The sequence below is a fragment of the Lutjanus erythropterus genome, chromosome 7, assembly GCF_056507025.1.
Source record: "Lutjanus erythropterus isolate fLutEry1 chromosome 7, fLutEry1.hap2, whole genome shotgun sequence".
NCBI classification, from domain to species: Eukaryota; Metazoa; Chordata; class Actinopteri; order Lutjaniformes; family Lutjanidae; genus Lutjanus; species Lutjanus erythropterus.
In genome coordinates, this window is record NC_139323.1 from 40,251,546 (window position 1) to 40,272,526 (window position 20,981).

Genomic DNA, 20,981 nt, shown 5'->3' on the forward strand with positions numbered 1-20,981 from the left:
AACAATACACAACTTCCTGAAATGAGTCAGTGTAGACATGTGGTTACTTGTGGAAATGGTACTGAAAATCTGTACCCAAACACTACAAGTAAATCAACTGTTTTTTAAAAAAAATACTCAAGTAAAGTAGGATTGGTCATCATATCAATATTATATCAATATTTTGATATGAGATTAGATATCGTGATAGAGTTTGGGTATTGTAACAGTATGTTGTGGTATGATATTAGTGTTGTCTTTTGCTGGTTAAACGCTGCATCACAGTAAACTCATGTAATATTCTGGACTTACCAGACTGTTTTAGCTGTTCTGTTAATTGCCTTTACCTGCTTAATCATTATATCTACATTACTGATGATTATTTATAAAAAATCTTTGTATTAAAATTTTGTAAAAGCACTAATTGTCATCCCATGGATGCTGCAATTTTGTACTTATCTCCCAGCCCTATTTGACACTTTTTTAAGAGGAACAAATTATGTATTATATGTAGTGTAGAGAAACTGTATTGACTATATCAAGTTATATATTGTAGATTTCAGAATAGCCCAAAAATATCAAGATATTATTTACAAGTCACATTGTTGAACTCTCAGTAAAAGTACAAGGATTGTTCTCAAAGACTACTCAGCGTATTAGTTACTTTTTAACTTTTGTTTATTGCATTATCATTAGCAGACATTCACTTGAAAAGAGGTTTCTGTTTCTCCAAATCTTGAGTCTAAATTATTACCAACTACTACGTTGTTCTGCTCAGTGGTCACAGTCACCTGTATGCTGCAACATTTGTTTTTTTGTCTGTATGTCATTGGCCCGTTAAGCCTTATTGGCTACAAAAATTCAGATGAGAGGTTTGGATATCGTAGGCCCTTTAATTATAATTTAAAAAGTAGTAGACTGCATAGTGTAATGTATACTTGGTTATACTTGGAAAACAAACTCAAAGTACAAGTATGCAAAAAAAAAGGCTTAATTATTGTAATTTGAGTAGTTGTAATAAATTACTTTAATGTCTGCATATGGGCCAAGATGGCTAAAAAGTTACCTGAGACAGTAACTAATTTTGATCTTTGTTGAGTTCCAGGAGCATTTCTATCTTCTCTTATAGTCAAACATTAACGTAACATTAATATGAACCTTAAGTGCTTGGCAAAGTGCACTTTGCCATTGCAGTTGTTGTGATCATTTGGCAATTTTAGCTTTCACCCATCTTGTTTATTGCGCTTCCAATGTGGTGAGCAGGTAGGCCTGTCTCTTTTCCTACAGCAGGTATTACCATGCATCACGCCACAGGGAGGGCATGACAGTGTAATGATTGACATACCTGGTCTATAAATGTGTTCCCTCTCTCAAGCACGTTGACTGCAGTAGTGAAAGAATTCATACATGCACAAAATTTTCAGTGGATTTTTCCAGATTGTGTCATGGTTCATTTACTCACACATGCACCACGAATTGTTTCAGGCTTCAGTAGTTAGTGTCATTTCATTATAGCTTTGCTTCCTCAAGATTCCAGTAGTGAGTAAAGAGTAGTGATACTGCTTATTGATACTTATTGGTACTCTATTGTTTGCACCAAATTATGGTGTAATATAAATTATGGAGTAATATCAAATAAAGACATGACATGAAAAAATGTGAAAAGTGTCAATAGTTATTTTATTATTACTTTTTTCAGAACTAGCACACTCAATTGTTTCTTGAGTTATTCAACTGTATTTTCATCAAGATACTTTGGAAAGTTTAGCCCTGTCAGCTGTTGATATAACATTACATAAATACAGATAGTTTTGTTTATAAGAGGACCTTATTGATATTTCGATACTGACCAGTCAGGAAACGGTACCAGTTCCCGGTACCCATCACAGATCTCTAAGGTACCATATGTGCATATGATTTTTAGAAATATTTCACACTAAACAATGCTCATTCATCATCAGACTTATTTCTGTTAATACTGTATGTTAGACCTGTGATTGTTGTATTAGTCTTGTTATATACAGCTGAGCTAGCTGTAGACTAGACAATATCCAAATCCTTCCAATAATATGCATCCCAGTGATGCAAATGTTATGATGAGATGAGGCATTACAGCAGTCATTGATCTGTGTAAGTGCCTTTCCATAGGCAAGAGTAGCTGGCCATCTCTACTGCCTGCATTACCTGCTCTCTTCAGCACCACCAACTTCTTAGATCATAGACATAGGGGAATTAGAAGAGCTGCTCTGGACAGAGACGTCTGCATGTGATTGTTAGCGAAAAGCTGCACAGAGATGGTCAAGTTACACTGCCAGGGAAAACTGAAATTATGGTTGCGATTGATGTCCTTTGTGCCTGGCATTGCTTCAGTAGTGTATGGCTTAGTCTGATATCTTCTGATTATTTCCATTCCTGGCCTCTTGGATGTGTCTTTATTATACACATGACCAGAAATCTGCAGATCTTTTTCAGCCTGAAAAAATTGCCTGACAGTGTTTCAGAACATTAGATGCATTAGTCTCTTGTATAAGAATACAACTTTGTGATCTACAAAATATATGCAATACACTGTGTTTTGAGCTTCCAGAAAGTAGGTTTAATTGTAAAAGAGATCTTTTCTCTCATGTCTGAGGTCCTCTGTGGAATATTTCCGCTCATATTGATTGCTTTATTGAGTTTGCCTTGCGCCGGTCTGGAGTGAGATCTCATTTCAGCTGTAGTAAGGAACAGCCACAGTAGACATAATTTGATCTTCAAGTAAAAGGTTTAAGGTTTTTTCTGAAATTTTTAATCTCACGAAGTGTTATGGGAACAGATGATGATTGATTTGTTGAGTTTTCCAATATTTTGGTTTGCATTGATTGCTTCACAGATTATGCTTAGTGTTTGAGAGTACTTTCCATCATAAGTCCCATAAGAATGGGATAGCTACTGGAGTGGGTATCTTATTTGCGTCAAGTAAACATAATAAGCATCTGTTTTCTTTAATTTTTTAGATCCTAAAAGAGGTCAGAATATATTGTGAGAATAAGTAATGAATGAGTTTATTTGTGACAGATGATCTGTGCTGTTGTTGTTACCGGCTCTACAGAAAGCAGACTGATTTCTGTCTATTTTTGCTTTTACAGATCTCCAGCTGACGTCAAACCCACACGTTACCTGTCTTCCTCATCACTGTTTTGTCTATCTCTGGGTTACCTCGTCTGCTGTGGCCCAGCAACATGGAGAGTGTCCACTGTGTCACTGAAGGCTGACCAGAAGGAATGAGGCACTCCAGGATATGTTCCCAAGTGGCCTTGTGGATACAGTAGCTGGGTTTCGGAGTGCTTTTTTATGACCAGTATTGTATGTGTGTCTGTGAGCACATCCTAGCACCACCTGCCTACTCCTCAGGCAGGGACATGCTACTCTGAGACTGGAGCTGGAGAAGCACACAAGAAAGGAGCCCCTCTGGTAAATAAGGAACACGAAGAAAAAGGGAAGCGCTCGAGAGAAGAGCTGTCTGATAGACACGCAGGGCACTTCAGCCGTAGTCTGAGCTCATTTAAGTGTCTTCTGAACCATTGCGCATTTTAACAGCATCACCTTTCCTCTGTCCTGTGAGATTTGTTCTCCCTCCCCCTCCCTAAAGCCTCCTCTGTCGTTATTGGAGTTTCTATGGTTTGCATGGCTGGAGAATAACCGTGGAGAGGCCAGGGTATCACAAGCTTATGGATTTTGACAAGAGAGGGGGCAAGGGAGAGACAGAGGAAGGGAAAAAGATGTCTAAGACAGCAGGCAGCAGGACTGGACATGGGGGCCGGAGTTCAGGGACCAATTCTGGAGTTCTTATGGTTGGCCCAAACTTCCGTGTGGGTAAAAAAATCGGCTGCGGGAACTTTGGAGAGCTGCGGTTGGGAAAAAACCTGTATACTAACGAATATGTGGCCATCAAATTGGTAAGTTCATCCTCAGGGTTGGTGGTGACATAACACAGAAATATGATCATACAATCATGCACCGCACCACTGCTCTGGTACATCTCCCATACAAATCTGCATCCTATATGAAGAATCCTGTTTGCCTAATGTATATCATGCTTTTCAGCAGTTACAGTTATGTTAAAAGTTTATTTTCTAACCCACCCAGTGTTTAACGTTAATGTTTTTTTCCCCACTTGTCCAGGATATCTGTATGCCCAAAGTCAAGTTTTACTTGCCCCCATACTAATTCTTCTATTCAGTAGTGGATATCAAATAAGAACAAAGGCTATAATATCTTAAACTACATTTTGTTGCTGTTTCCATAAGCCAGCCACTTACTTGACATGATTTCAAAGAGAAAGCAAACTGAAAGTAAACCTTGTATTTCTCAGCAAAACATTTTTAGTTCCTCTAAGTGGTTCTCAACAAGTGGTAACGCTTACTTGCTGTCCTCTGGGGTTTGATTTTATGAAATAAGATACTAAATTTGAAACAACATCCTTTCTAAAAGCAAAATTTTCTAACCTCCTACCTACCTATCCTACAGTTTTCCCAGTCAGTGAGGTTAATGTCAATTCTTGTGGAAGCTTTCTCTCTAATAAGCTCACAACAAGCCTTGTAAGCGATCAATAATTTACTGCGTCTTTTTATTTTGTGTCAGCAGGAACATTTTTTCACAGTCACTGGTTTAGTTGCATTTAAACGGGCTGTGAAAAACCACATGAAATGTCAAGGTCTCTTTTTGTTTTGTCAGATTCTAGGCCAGCTGGTGGCTGCGCAACCATTTCCTCTGCACATCATTTCTCTGTTATAAATGTGTTGCCACTTGTAGTGCTGTGATCACTGTCAGATTTTTTTTTCTCCCACAGTGCCTTAATGTAAGCAAGGCCTAACTCGAACTCTAGTTAAGTAGTCATGCTGAGGCTGCTGCAGGCTAGGCGTCATCTCCACCACATCTGCACTACTCTGTGTATGATTATCCTTACATTTGTATCTCCCAGCGAGGTCATTATCTCTGAACGGGCATCCACTGAAGGCTTTGCTAACCACATAGAAGGCCGAGGTTAGCAAACAGCTATAATTGCAGTTCTCTTCTCCTCTGAAACCTTTAGTTGTGCTTGCTGCCTCTCCCCCCTTGCCTGGGAACCCTCCCATCTGCTTGGTTATTTTTATCCCCATGGTGTCCAGCTATATCTGGATCTGGCATTAGGGCCCTGACACTGCTCCATGGATCTTGTGGCCCACTGGACCCAGCATTTATCTGAATGTATATTAGTGAGAGGAGGAAGTGTGCTAATGGTGTCAACAAAGCTCAACAAGGCCCAGCTTAATAGCATGTCGTGAATGTGAAGACTCTGATTTCTTTAGGATTTAATTTTGAGGACTAATTTCAGATGGTGATTCATGTTTTTTGTTAATCATATTTTCATAGCTACATTGACAACTCTAATTTTGTCCTTTGATGTTCACAAAAATATCCTTTTTAAACATTAATTATACAAATGGGACTCTTACTGTTTGAGTAGTTTTCAGCCTGTACACTGGTGTTGTTACTCCTGACATGGAGAGGTGTTCTCCCCTGTCAGGTCTCGGGCTAACCTAGACTCTGGCACAGTTGTCTGTCCACATGTTTTCGTCTGTCCCTGGTCTCACAGCTCCCAGGGCTAACCCAGCGAATGTCACTGCCTGTCCAGTTAGGCTTCTGTTTTGTCAGAGGCTGTTACTGAGCTCTTCCTCATGGACAAACAAATAACAGCACTGTTATCTACAACCACCTGCTAACACATGCTCGACATGAGTAGGGTCTCCTCCTTGACCTGTCAGTCACTTCAGTGCTAATTGCTCACTTGTAGATAGAACAAGTTGTAGCCTCTAAAATAATTGTTGGCAAAGTATAGGACAAGGAAAATGCTATTTGTTGATTATTATCGGGAAGTAGGTTCTACGGTTTGATAGAATACAAATTTAAACTTGACAAGAATGAAGAAAATATGAATAAAGCTGTATGTAGGAATTGGCCATTTGTCTAATTCATACTCCATCAATTTTGGGGCAGCATATGTGCCATTCCTATTGTAAGAAACAAGCAATTGCACATTCTCTTCCACAGGTCTTTCTTATTTTTCTTTTAACGAGCAGCTAACTTAACAAACATATTAACCCTGTCAGCGGTGTTATACACTCAGTTACCTTCATAAGCTATTGTTAAATATCCAGCGTTGGCATTAACAGCTGTTTACTTACTAGTGTAGAAGACACTTAAGTCCTTCATTTGCCAAGAGCTGTCTCAGCACTGGAAAGAAATGTTAAAGTTAACCCTTGTTTCGATCCCATTTGTGTCACTTCTTTCTTTGCTCCTGAATGTGGTTTCTTTCCCTTGGGGCAGCACTACCTATTTGTCCTCTCGTGTTGGACTGAGGGCAGATTGGATACCACAGTGACTCACTTTTGCCTCTTGAGATACTGAGTGGTATTACGAGACACAGCGGGCTGGGACTAGCTGGTTAACATGCTAACTTCAGTCTCTGCAACATAATACGTCTTTGACATAATGTCAAAATTGTTATTTCTTCACGTTTTGTTGATAATTTTAGAAATTTTGTTGAATGTTTTAAGTTTCTTAAAAATCTTATCTATAGCTCATTTTAAACTGCTTGTCTTCCCTAACCAATCAACCCAAAACCCAAAGATATTCAGTTTCGCTATTATTATATAAAAAGAGGAAAACAGCAAATATTTACATTTGAGAAGCTGGAAACAAAATAATGTTTTGCTTAATACATGAATTTAATTCTAAATAGATCATCATAATCATTAGCAGTTTATTTGACTGTTTGACTAACTTTTCAATTGACCAGCTGATCATTCCAGACTAGACTTTGATATAGCCTTCCTTCTAATATTCCACTTGTTGTTAAAACCAAATAGGCCAAATGTGGTTTCTTAACTGATCAACCGTTGGTCTCAGTGAACCTCAAAGAAGAATGTCAATTATTACTTTGTGACTGGTTGAATCAAGTGTCATTGATCTACCAGGAAACCAATAAAGCAGCAGAGTGTAATTTGTTATCTAGCTGGTTAAAACTAGTTTAATCTCTTCCCTTTTGTTGAAACATAATGAATTGTAGACGCCAGCAGTCTCTGAAGGACAGCACATACTGATTACTCAGTGTTGAGCTGGTGCCTTTATGTGCTGAGTGTCTTGTGTACCAGCTTTCAGAGTTGGGCATGTGGGTGGTGCCTGGCTGCACCTGGGACAAAGGTGAATGCCAGTGTCACCCTGCTCCACCACGTGACGGCAGAGATAGAGATGTATGGCAGGGCAGTGCACAAGATCCTCTGTGAATGGATCTGGAACTGCTGTGAATGTTGCTGCAAAAAGCAAGCGAGAAGGGGGAAACTGCCGAGTGCTGAAAGGTCGTCTTTGTTAGCAGGCCTTGTCGACACACAGTGGTTCAGTCTTTGGTTCAGCTGGATGCCTTCTCACACTGACAAACGCCTGTGTGAGGGAAGCAGGACCATATAGCCATTGCTGTAAGTACACTGCAGGCCTTACTCCCAAGGGGAGATCCCAATGTCTTAAAGAAACAGCAGCATTAAAGTCTGCTTTCTGTGGAGGCTTACTGTAGAAACAAGCACCCATCAAACTCATATAAAGGGTAAAGGGACATCACTATCTCCACTGGCATGGTGACATAATTGCCCACTGAGAAAATGACCATCTAATCCCCCTTTTTTTGTTGTTGTTGTTGTTGTTGTTTTACTGCCCCAGAACGTTTTGCACATACTTTCTGTCTTGGTGTAGTGCTTTCTCTTTCTCATAGTTTCTGCCTTTATCTTCAGGATACTGTCTTATCAAGGTTATCAGCCCCATGTTAACCCTGTCATTGTGTTGGCCTTGGGTGCAGGACACACGCACACACCCGTCTAATCCATTTTTTGCATTCAGAAATCCAATTGAATCGGTTTTCACTGATATTTCCACCAGCCCACTCTGCAAACAGGTCAGAGCTACAAACTTTACAGCTTGTATATCAAATGGAGCTTCTTTTCATGTAGTTGGTCGTTCATTGACAGAGGAGTTGCCTATGTGACATGCCACCTGCAAAGCTGGTATTATCAGTAATAAGTAATAAACCAATAGGGGGCCTCTTTGTGGCGACAAACACGTTTGACAATGACAAGTGGCTGTAATATCTGCCCAACATGGGAGGAGAGTAATAAGTGATTGTTATAGTGTTTGGACGTATTGTATAGCACAGTGTCTCCCATAGCTCAGGGAGAGGAGCCTGATATTGGAGTGATCATCTAGGGAGACAAACACCGTAAACACAGAGACCTACTGTGCATTGTGTGGCAGTCGAGAACATACAGAGCAGTGTTTCTCCCGATGTATGTTGACAGTGGTTGTTCAAAGCTTGGATGGATGTCAGACTTAAAAATGAAATTGCTCTTTGCCATCAAGACATACAATGGCAGTCCTGGCTTATTATTTTTAGCCATGTGACCTCAGTTGCTCCGGCTGAAATGACAAGTGACGGAGGCGGACTTCATCAGCTGAAGAAGCTATTTAAGGTTAATTCTGTGAGCCGGGCACACCACAAAATTAAATGCTTGGCTGTTGTCTGACTACTAAATGTGCCTTGTTGGTGTCCATTTGCACTTGTTTACGTAGATAAAGAAAAAGTACTCTGTCATTTTGGTATTGAAAAAGATACTGGACTGTCGTTTTGTTTCTCAAAAAAGACACAATGGAGTGTTGTTATCCAGTGAAATGATCTTGCTGAGTGCATGATTTAAGTTTGAAAGGACATAATTAGCTTGCTAGATTTATAGTCAAGTGTGAATGATAACTGGTGTATAATACAATATATTTGTATCAGTTAAATCATGGAAGCTGCACTAATTCACACTAACAATTTTGTGTGAGAATCAGGTCCAATGTCAGATGGAGCTAATATGAGAGCAACCCACAGACAATTATCACCCAACTCTGGCTGTTCCCCTCAACTCAGTGACGCATTTCAGTGTTTTCAGCAATTGTTTTGGTTTTCCAGATAGCAAATTTGCTGTTTTGTGTGTAACAATTTTACATTAAATCAAAAGTCAGTTCAAATGACCTTTCAATTTCAATCAATCATGTCCGAAAGAAAAAAAACCCTACTACTTTAAAGACGACCCAGTGTAGTTTCCCTGTAACATTAGCCTGCAGCTGTACATTTAACTGTCAGAGTCTGAAATATATTCAATTCTTAGATTGATGCTTGCAGTCCAACGCTACACTTATTTAACTAGCTCTGTGTTTCACTATCATTATCTGTTTCACACAAATCTGCTGTGAACCATGCAGGAGGATGCTGCATTAACATTGCAGGAACACAACGACTTCTGTATCTCTTCTGTAACAGTGGACACAATATACAACCTGTCAGTCAATATTATTATATGCTGGTTATGGTTGTGATGTTCAGCTCTTTGTGGAGGTCTGCTCCCAAGTGGCCAGAATTGATTAATGATGCTTTAAGTATTCCATAAAATATTGTGTTGCTTCTAAAGACCATGTATGTACTGTGTGGTGGGTATCTATGTGTGTATGTATGGAGAACAGTGGAATGTCTCTGGCAGACTTTTGGTTTTGTTTGGCTGAGTCACTGGTGCAGAGGCATAAAAGTAAGGTGGTTGATATGAGTGAAGCCTCTCGAGGTGCTGGTCAGTCGTGATGCTCTAAAGGAAATCTGAGGTGTTGTACTGAGCTCTGTCTGCCTCCCACTGAAGCATGGTAAGCAGCTCTTGTTGCAGTCCAGCTCAGCAGCTTACACCAGCTCTCCATGAGGCAGTTGTCGAAGAACTGTGAAGGCACAAAAGCTCTATCAGCATGTTTGGCTGGAATTAAAGTGACATTTTGACGATTTAAGTTCTTCCCTACCCTGCTCAGCCTCTCCAGAGAGCATGCTGGGCAGGCTAAATGAATAAATCCTTGGATGTCAACAGCATGTAAAAGCCTACCTTCAGTCAACTAGCTAATCCTCCTAATGAATCAGTAGCCAGCAGCAACACAGTTCGTTCACACACACACACACACACACACACACACACACACACACACACACACACACACACACTGTTGCTTTGAGGATGATTTAATAGCAGTCATAAAACCTGTACAGGAGTGTCTGAATGTCAGTGACTTCAGAGTAGCAATGAGATCAGTGTTGGTGTTTTATGTAGAAAAACATGAGTGCAAATTGTGACTGCACAGAAAAGGTTTGAATATGGTGCAGGGTGTGTGCCTGTAGAGCAGTGAGTGCTATGCAATTTGTACAAAGTAAGTAAGCATACACCCTGGTTCATGGTAAAGCACCATCATATTTTACATCTTTTTACACTGACACTCTATTCTTGTATTTTCTAAATTGTATAAAACGTTCAAGGCTATAGCAATAGTTAGCTAGTTTCTCACATTTTTTCTATTGTGATTATGGTGAATGACATGGATTTTACTGCTCTGTTCTGTCTTCACTTTCTTTATAGCATTGTAATTGGAGTGGCAAACGGGACAAAATAACCAAACCAGGATCAGATTATGGTGATTTGAAAAGAGCTGAAGCCAAATTGACCTCAGGTCTATTTTTGAGAGTTTGCTTTGCGAGGCGAAATGGCAAGGTTTGAGGTTAGACTGAAAGCAGCTTCATACCATGTAAGAAATTAAAATATGCTGCTGCTTGGCCTGAGTTTGACAAGATGTGCTGTGCAGACCTAAAGGAAAAGGAGGCAGACATTTTGACAGGGACCAAAATAAAATAAATAACAACCACCAGCAAAATGCTGGTAAAATATGCAAGTGGCTGGTAGATTTGCTTTATTCTCCAGCCAGAACACTGATGACAATGACAATTGAGTGGCTGATAAAATGACATGACAAGTGACAAAATAACATTCATTGGCCATTTGGCTGGCGGAGGAAAGTTATTTTTTGGACTCTGCATTTTGAAATGTCACACAAAGAAAACCACAGATTTAATTAAAAATATTGCTATTCAGGGCTGTAATGTTTTTCATACTGGCTCTTTGACATGGCTAACTGACACACTTAAAAGGATCAAAACCATTGCTAATGGTATTAATTACACCTTTGCTTTTCCTGCTATGACTTGTCAAAAAAAGTGCCTGACTACACTGAAATTCAAAATTCAGCTTTAATTATTTGTAAGTAGGAATAAATAGTTAGGACTGGGATGATAATAAAGTGACTGCAGCAGCGTGGTCATGCTGTTTTTGTACCTCAAATGCAGGGTTGAGCTCATAAATGTCTTTTTTTCCTTTTTTTGGTATAGCTGATCTATTACTTTAGTTTACAATGCATTTTAGCTCTCACACCCAACAAGTAAGGAGGATAGTTGCTGATTGTCTGACAAGTCAGGAACTTAAGACTCAAGCCAAGGCATTATGGGATTGCCAGTGGATGGCTGACAACATGCTAACAACAGCTGTTTTCAATATGGAAAATTCATAAATAATGACAGAAGACAATCAGTATTGGATTTTTCATTACAGGTTTATTTTACAATGTCTCCAAAAAGACACTGCAGTTGAATCCTGGATTACAAAGCTTCTGAAAGGAATATGATCTCACTAGAACTGACTTTGTAGGCACAAAGGTACTTCTATTGTTAGTGTTTCCTGCTCAGCTTACTTCAGGGCTAACCCCCTTCACTTTCCCAGTAGTTTGGAAATAACAGACAAGACATTTCTTGGTCTTGAGAAGCTGCAGCATTTATTAAATGACACACTGTAACCTGTACTGTACATTTACTGCCAGACTGACAACTTTACCTTTTTCTAGCTGTATGCTGTCCCTCACTAACCCTAAATCTCAACCACATGCTACACACTACCCTGTTCCTTAAAGGATCTACTCTAGACTTAAAAAAGTATGAGTTATAACAGCACCATTTAATAAAGTCCATTTTAAAAATAGGACTTTATTAGTCTTTAGTGATATTAGTATTGGTAATTATTAGTATTACTATTTTTTACCACATTAGACAAAAATATATACCATCACAGCCCTTTACATAATACTACTTGTTGCTGCTTGGTTGCTTTACCTGTTAGTTTAAGGTCATTCTTCTGTAGTATTGCCAAATTAGATGGCTATGTATATTAAAAAAGGCCTACAAGTCATCCTTTGATTATTAAATTTAAATGTTAACACCTTTAATGATGAAAATTCTGCTCTACACTTAAACCCTTTAAATAAAGTTTGCTGTACAGACTGTACATCAGAGTAGAGATCCATAACATCAAAAATAACACTGTCCTACTGTTATTTAGTAACTGTACTGTGTTATTACTGCCAGGCATGCTAGGACCCAATATTTAATTTAAGTTAAACAAATAAGAGAGTACACGATACAATACATTGTACTTATGCCGTGCCTCACTCCACTATTAAATGACAAAAGAGACTTGCCTCTTGAGTTTATGTGAGTGGAGCTTCCCATGACCATGTTAATCACTGGCAATATTGTGTGCTGTTTGCCTTCCTTTAGCTTTAGCATGTTTTAAAAAGCTGTAAAATCAGAATTTTTGAAGCTGGCTAATATGTTTGAATGTTTTTTGTAATGTTGTCATGGAAACAGATGGGGGAGGAGTACTGAAAGCCGAGATGTTGCAGGCTTTTCCAACTTCCTGAGTCAATAGCCAATTCAATTATTAACGTCAGGTAACATCAGAATACAATCTGATGAAATGTAGTTTTTATTCACAATAATTTTGAGAATATATTGCAGCTCTTACATCCACCCAAGGTCTGATAATGATACCAGGCCTTTTTATTCGAGCTTCTGTGGAAACCATTGTTAGTGTTGACAATGAGATAACATGATGCACCATTAATTGCTCTGATGCCATCACTCCATTATCTGGCTGTACTGCAGCACATTTAAAATGAATCATCTAGTCTAAATAAAGAAAATAATTCTGAATCACAGATGCTGTGAAAGGTCAAAAGTCACAGTTACCCCACACAGGTACAGAAAAAAATCTTTAAACTATACAATTGATGTCTAATTCTGGCTGATTTCAAGCAGTGCTGGATTATAACACTGGGTTTTGGGAAGCAGCTGATGGCTCCATCTGGGTGTGTTAAATCTGAGCTGAAACAGGAGAAGTGCTGGACACCGGCCAGCTGTTGCTCTCTGACACCACTCACTCTTTAACACCACCTGGCAACCATAGTCACCTCTGATCATAAAGTCTGCTGGAATAGGGAAACACACGTCCCCACCCACACACACTTCAATCTTGTTTGTTTTAACGTTACAGTTAGCGGTTAGCCCCATTAATACCCCCATGATGGCTGCTGACTGGAGATGCACCATGTTGACATTTGAGTTGCTCTGTCTATGATGAGACGAGTCACATTGCCAGTTGCATATTGTGAAATGGTTTAGTGGGTGTCAGGCAAAGGTCAGGGTCTATTCTGGGCTTTATGCAAAATGTTGGGTCTGTTCCTCTGGACATGGCACTCATAGGCATACATGTGCACCCGTTGAATGTCACACAGGCTTTCCAGATGGTAAACAACACAGATGTTTATTTATGTGTGACATTACATCATCCCAGCTGTCTGTTTTATTGTGTATCATGCTGTTTTAAAATGCTAGATATTGTTATTGGGATTAAAGTAGGGGTGTCACGATTCTCCAAATCCACAGTTTCATTGTGCAGCTCCTTCAGCACTTATAGATATTTATTAACTTTTTTATTTATTAAGGTCAACAGATCATTGGCTTTATGCCATGACAACTGTCATCTATCTTTTTTTTTTGAAAAAGAATTTGGAAATATGAGTAAGTGCAGCTGCAGGCTCCCAATAAGATACACTGTGTTGTGAGTTTGTTTTGTTGTTTTTTTATTCTGCAGTCTTGTAGGGTGGGGTGGAAAAAATAGTGGAAAAAATATTGCTGATCCTGCTTTTGAAACAACAACAACAATTTTGAAACAATTGTAACAAAAGGAGTAAAAAACAATCTGATATTAATATATCAGCTGCTATATACAAAACATAATATATAGAATAATACATAACACACACTTTTTGCAATAATCCCTCAAAAGTGGTTCACCCCTGTGGCTAAAAGATATGCAGTGGATGCAGTATATTTCACAGATAGCAATCAGGACACTTGCTTAAAATTATTTATAAGTTATCAAACTATAAATATAAATATATACATATATATACATATATATATATATTCTGGTGATTGCCTATTTGTTTTATCTTCAGTTGACTATTGATGAACTTGGTCAAAATCCCCAAAACATGAGTGAAAAGAGCAGCTAAAGAAACAGTTATTTATATGAAAATATACCAGATGAGAAATAATAGGTGGTGTGTTAGCACAGGCGAAAAGGCCTTGAAAATCTTCCACAGCTTTTTTCCCCTCATTGGTCAGTAATATTACATCATTTGTTGAAATTTCTGCTCTTTGCTTTGAATGTGTACTAGCATGTAGCATGCACTAGTATGCAGCTTAAAGTGTTTTGGCTGTAACTGTGGTTTACTGTTGCATGTCTGTTATTTGCTACCCTTTAATATTGTGATTGCATCTATCATTTATAGTTTTCTGTTTTCCCCTTCATTTGGCGGTCATTACTCCATCCAGTCACTGAGGTCAATTCTGATCTTTCTCAGCTGTGTTGGAGCAGAGATCAGATTTAGCCGAGATGACATCATATACAGAGTTGGTTAATCCCAGGAAGAGGACTTTGTGTGGTGCTGATGGCTTGCTGCATCCACACAAGTCTATGGCAGCTACCAAAGGTTTAAAATATAGAAACCGCCACCTAATCCGTGATGACATAATCACATATTTGTACAAGCTTCAAGTGTTTTACTCTAAGAGAGATCCTTGAAATGGCATGTAACTTTTCATCTCACACCCATCCCCAGGCTGCTGTAGCTACAGGATTTGATCCTGCTGGTAACACTAATATCGACAAATCTCTAAGCTTTTCAGCTGTGGGCAGGAGCTAGTATAAGTCAGTTACTGCTATTTATATGCCCTTCTCACCCATCACCCCGTAATTGTCGTAATTTGACTAAAAAGCCAGCTAATTATTGTGGCTGTAGGAATGGTGGTATCTGATTGACTCATGGTTTGGGAAAGCTGGTCCTACATTGTTACATGTGTCATCTGTTTACTGACACAAACATGTGAGTATGGGATAAAAATTATCTAGAATTCTGGTAGCATGTGGTTTAAGTTTACTTAACTTAATGTTGATTTGACTTGTAATTAAAACTAACTTTATGGCAAACAAAAAGCTAATAGACACACACAGATCAACAATGCAGCCAGCAGTGCAGGTATTCATGTCATTACGCTACTGCATTTCAAAGGATACATGGCAAACAGCGTTTTTCAGCTCATGTCATGGGTATGATATTATGGTAACAAGATATGTTATCTAGATAAGAAACAAACAAATTAGTGTGACTCATTCATCAAGTAAAATGCAAAATAAATCACAGCTTCCAGTGTCTCAAATCTCAGGAATTTCTGATGTCCTGCTTTTTGTAAATGTAAATTGGACATTACAAGCAACTGAGGACGTCGCCTTAAACAATGCCAACGTTTAATGGGGATTTGTCACTATTTTCCAGCGTTTAATTAAAGCTGGGCCTGGTAACGTTTAGGCCGAATGAATGAAATGATTGGATTGCTTGTTACAGGCCTGCAACAGCCACAGATACCAGACTTTTTCTTTTTTCGTCAGAGCATTTGATTTATGGATTGCTGTCTGGTTGAGAATGTCAGGAAGAGAATTTCAACAAATATCACAAAAACTGCTTCTAAAATATATTACCATCAGCAGCTTTCAAAAAACAACAAACAAATCCATTAGGAAATAATATTAATTGCAGTGCTAATGTCCAATATAAACCTTTGCATAATTTTATAGACAAATGAGATATAATGGCATTCAACTGAGACTTTTTTCATAAATACTGTTGTTCAGATGTCAGACATATACCACAAATCAGAACGGATCCAGAGTTCAAAGGAAGGATACGCCTAGGCCGCATGATTGTCTCTTCTGTTGGCTAGTAAAGGCTTATAAGGCTTCATATAACTTCCTTAACTGAAGAAGACAGAGAAATTGTTTCACTCCATAAGAATACAGGAGCTTGTCTTTTTTGTTGGAGCACATTATTCTGATCTTGAAAACAAGTTCTCATGAAGCTGGAGTTCAAATTTTCCTAGATTCAAACCATGTCTTGTTGCTGGGCTCATGCAGAGATCTACTGTTCAGGGACATTTGGTTTCATTGTATGCAGATGCACAGAAACACACACACACGACTGCAGTGTGGAACAGCTGAGGTGGAGAGGTTACTGTAGCAGCAGGTCAGACAGGGAAGGGCCCTTCTGGCCTGTGGGTCAGCTGCCCTGGACACAGGCCAGCATACTTGGCAAAATGCTGCTTTCTGCATGACACCAAATGTGGTAACAAAAACTTAAGTTAAAGGAGCAATGTGTCACAATTGTGCATTCAAAAATGAGTATTGCAGTCCAAATAACTAGGTGGAATCATGGATGGTATATTAAATAGGTTGAAATCCTGTTTAATATACAATCTATGGTTGAAGTGAGTTGTTTCTCTCCCTCCCCTCCTCCCCAAGACTCAAGGAAGCTCACACAGGTTCCTTCCTACAGATTAAGATTGATTTCTTATGACTCATTAACAGACGCTTACTCATTCGGCAAACATTTAACATTTATTTTTACCCTAATTTACAAACTGGCAAACAGTAACACATTACAGGCCGAAATATAAATTTCAAAGAGGACACCATGGCTGTAGCGTTGTTGTCAGAGAAGCAAGTATTTCATCTTAGCATTTTCCCTTAATCTCTGATGATATATCATGGTCATTTTATGATTTATTACAGTAAATGTATCACAGATTTCTCTGAGTAGAGTTGGGTTGTTAAATTATCAGAAAAAAAATTTAATATATAAAAGCTTTTATCTAAACGCATCTAGAACATATCAGAGGTTTTTATGATGCAAATACCAAAGGGGATGAAATGAAGTGTGTAGCTGACGTCAGTTTTTGAATATATGCTTAGAGGACACATAAACCACTTCTACATTTCCTTTACAAAATTGCTTCTGTGGGTGCAGCCCATCCATATCAGGGGAGCACGTCAGCACAGGGAGCAGATCAGAAATTATTTGATATGGGCAGGAGCTGTGAAAAATCCTCCATATGCAAAGTTGTTACATCAGACATTTGCAGTTTGGCCCCGGCCATTTACACAGCCATAGCTTATCCCATCTGCTGGGAATAGAGATGACTCTTAAGTACGTAAAGCTGCCATAAGCCTCTGTTTCCTATTGTAAGCTGTTTTAAAGGGTCCTGTGGTTTGGTGCCATCTGTTTTGACTCATTATTTATATATTTTATATTTTCTTTTCCCTCTCGTCCCTGGCATGGCCTGACTTGTGTGAGACGTGCTCGTTGTCCATGTTTATGTAGGAGGTGGATGACGCTACAGCAGTTCCCCGCTCCGCCTCCCTGACTAGTCACATGTCTTCCTCCTACAGGCTTCCACTCCTCTGTATTGCCGCCTGTCTTCCACTCTCAATTTCTTGCCCCTGGCATGCACGGTGATTTCTTACTTTTCTGGCACTCTTCTTTGTTGGTATCATGTTGGAGCAGGATACTGAAATCTTTTTCCCCCACAGATTATATAAAAACATGTATGTTGTGTCTGTGAGGTCACCCATAGGTTTTTGAAGGGATGTATTGAAGTCATTTTAGTTTTCCTGCATATTTACCATATGGGAAGAGGAAAATTTGTATGTTCTTCCATTAATTGAAGAAAACATTTATGCAGTCACAACAGTCATTTTCATTACATGTTTGAGGTTTTTATTATAAGCTCCTGCACATCCCTGTGTAATCTCATCATCTGTGTGTGGCTTCTGTTTCTTCATTTTGCTTGCAAACCAAAACTACATTTGTACCCTATCTTGTTTTATGATCATCTCTCTTTCATCACTCATTGGTTAACAGGACCTCAAGTGGCTTCTCAGTACAGGCCTAGCACTGCATTAACATTGATATGAATTTATTGTTAAGTGTTTAGATAGTAGATTAACACAATAAAATAAACCAAGATGGGGAGGGTTGTTCCGATACCAATATCAGAATTCATGCTAGAATGGGTATTGGAAAGGTTGTGAGTCCTTGCACCAATCCAATTTTTTGGATGCCGAAGTCATGTTCTGTGACATTCATTGTCTGAATGTATTTGTTCATGTTTTACAAAAAGGTTTTAATCGGGATGGACCGTACAACAATGTTAATCATATCACATCCATACAGGGTTAGTAGTATACAGCAGTTGAAAATCTTTGTTTTCTCTGCATGAGCTAATGCAAAATTGGTATTGGGAAGGAAAAAAAAATATTGAAAGTTTGGGGCTGCTTTGCTGTTGGCCACAAAGATAGTACATTTTGGATGAAGTATCACCATAAAGGCTCCTTGCAGTGAAAATCTAAATGAAAAAACACTGCAGATGCAGCTCCCTCTGGAAGAAGCCATGCAAACATACAAAACAGGAAATTACCATGAGCCAGTCACGTGTTTTGTTTGAAATGAGTGGGTCTGTGTCAGTTTAATAAGAGAGATAATTATGTTTGAATGGAAATCCAGATGTAACATCTATGGTAAGAATCCAGAGCTGATCATGTTGTCAGATGAACATAACACCTTGCTGTACAATTTATTTATAGTTTTTAGAGAATTTTTTAGTTCTTTCTTTATTTTATTCAACAAATTTTATATAATCATCCAGATTACGTTGTGTTTTTATAAGGCAGATAGAGACAGAATTGAGAAATGTCTGAGGAATCCTTTTATTCTTTCCCCACTTAATGCACCTGATTAAATAAGCAAGCTATGAGCGGGATAGTTTAGCACACTGTAAAGCAAGGTTGGCCAATTATTTTTTACCACCTCTGTTAAACTATGTTTTGATTGAACTTTGCAGTGAAACCAAAGAGCACATCCCATAGGACTGAGAACAGCCATCATAAAGAGATGGAAAGTCCCTTATTGTGTTGAACACAGTTCATACTTTGTGTGTGCACTCCTACGTGCTAGCAGGGCAGCAGAAGAGAAAATGCTCCTGATTTGATAAAGGCCTAATGGAGTGAATGTGGGAGCTTAACAGCTTTCAGCTTGCAGTTTATATAATTTAAAATAGAAGTGCTTTGGAATTTGATGCACATGGGAAACAACTTTAAAGATTAAATTTCACTTCAAGCACCTCTTGAGAAGTTTTCAGGCTAAATAAACTTTTACGGATTTTTAATAAGTTTGTATGTAGAGTAGCAAGCTTAATACTATACACTGAGAGAAAGCTTCATTCTCAGGATATCTTTCGTAACTAATTGTTCCGCTGCAAACATCACCAACATTTACACTTTACTGACTTATAATAGAGGTGATCTTATGCTTGGCTGTTTCATAATATGAGGCATATCAGAGCTCATTTTATCAAACAAGATAATGTTCATTCGTGGACCCGTGTAAAGCCAGTATTGGCTGGCAGTGTGTGAAAAGGGGGCTACATACCACCATTGTGATTGGGGGCTTTGACACAGGCTCTGGTAGAGCTATTGAAGATTAAGGAAAGGAATTAAGTTGGGTGTGTGTTTGTTCTATCCTCTTCACGTTTGTCTATAATGCCCTTGTCATCATGAGAGTGGGGTTAATCAGATTACATTTTAGGTTGTAAAGCTGGAGCTAGCGATATAATGAACAATATGTCCTAGTGGGTTAATTATCATCCATGTCATCACAAAAGCCTGCTGTTCACCAGCTGGATCTGCTCTTTATCCTCTCACATCCCAGAAGTCTGACCTGAGACTTAATTTCAGTTCTGTTAGGCATTAAAATAAGACAACATAGTACTGTAGCTGTTTAAATTAATTGCATTTTGATGAGTATGCAAGGATGTCACTCACAAACTACTTTTTCCCTTTCAGTAAAGCTCTTAATACAGTCATTTTTGCTTTCGTGGTGTTGTAGCGAGTCTATAATTTACCCTCATTATGAGAGCGCCTTGCAAGTACTGATGTTAATGAGCTTTTGTTTTTCTTTTTCACAAACAGGCCTACACAATGTTCTGTTTTCTCCCATTGAGAGTAATTTACCCTGCAGTGTTAACTTAGTCAAACAGCCAGTATGTCATTGTTGATTAAGAATATTGACATTTTGCCTTAACTGATTTGTGGGCTACATAATATTTTACCCTCTTTATTTTTTCTCTCCTCTCTTTCAGGAACCAATAAAGTCCAGGGCGCCACAGCTCCATTTGGAGTATAGATTTTACAAACAGTTGGGAAATTCAGGTAAGATTGATGCAGTCTGTAGGATATTAGTCTCTGATTGACAGCAAAATAATAATGAATTAAATGTGAACAGGCCTTTTCACACTAGATTTTGCTTCATAGGAAGAGAAAACGCAGTGTTTATATTCAGAAACAGACACAGGCAGTCACATAGAGTTGTCATGATACCAGAAATTTAAACTTAGATACATTACTAATATTTAAAAAAAAAAAAAAAAAAATACTCAATACCTTTTTCCATACCATGGCAAGAATGGAAGGAAAAGAAAAAGGAAAAAAAAGTCCTTGGTACACAAAATAGTATTTTTTTAAATTAACAGTCTGCAAACTGTGCTTGAACAGAAAAAGTCCCTGTTGTGGTTGTGCTATGCTACGAGCCACATTCCAAACAGGACAAAAAAACTGAACTGAACTGAGGTCATAAATGAGAACTTAAATCTTTTTTCTAGCTTCGGTACTCCTGAAAGTATTGATTGTATTAGAAATGGAAAAGGTTTCATTTTAATGACATGGTATTGACAACCTTACAAACATGCACCCTAATCTGATAACACTGACTGTTAACGTGAAAATAACTTCCACTTGAATGTTTTCTGGTTGTTT

At 38.5% G+C, this 20,981-nt stretch overlaps 1 protein-coding gene across 4 annotated transcripts in view; it reads left to right on the forward strand.

The window, feature by feature from the left end:
* The window catches only part of csnk1g2b (casein kinase 1, gamma 2b), a 45,410-nt gene that overhangs the window by 1,776 nt on the left and 22,653 nt on the right, over positions 1–20,981 (forward strand). For all 4 annotated transcript variants that reach the window (XM_084723763.1, XM_084723765.1, XM_084723766.1 and 1 more), the window contains exons 2-3: positions 3,108–3,917; positions 20,309–20,378. In XM_084723763.1, coding sequence (XP_084579889.1) covers positions 3,690–3,917; positions 20,309–20,378 — 298 coding nt within the window. In that variant the 5' untranslated portion in view covers positions 3,108–3,689. The remainder of the gene's footprint in view (positions 1–3,107; positions 3,918–20,308; positions 20,379–20,981) is intronic.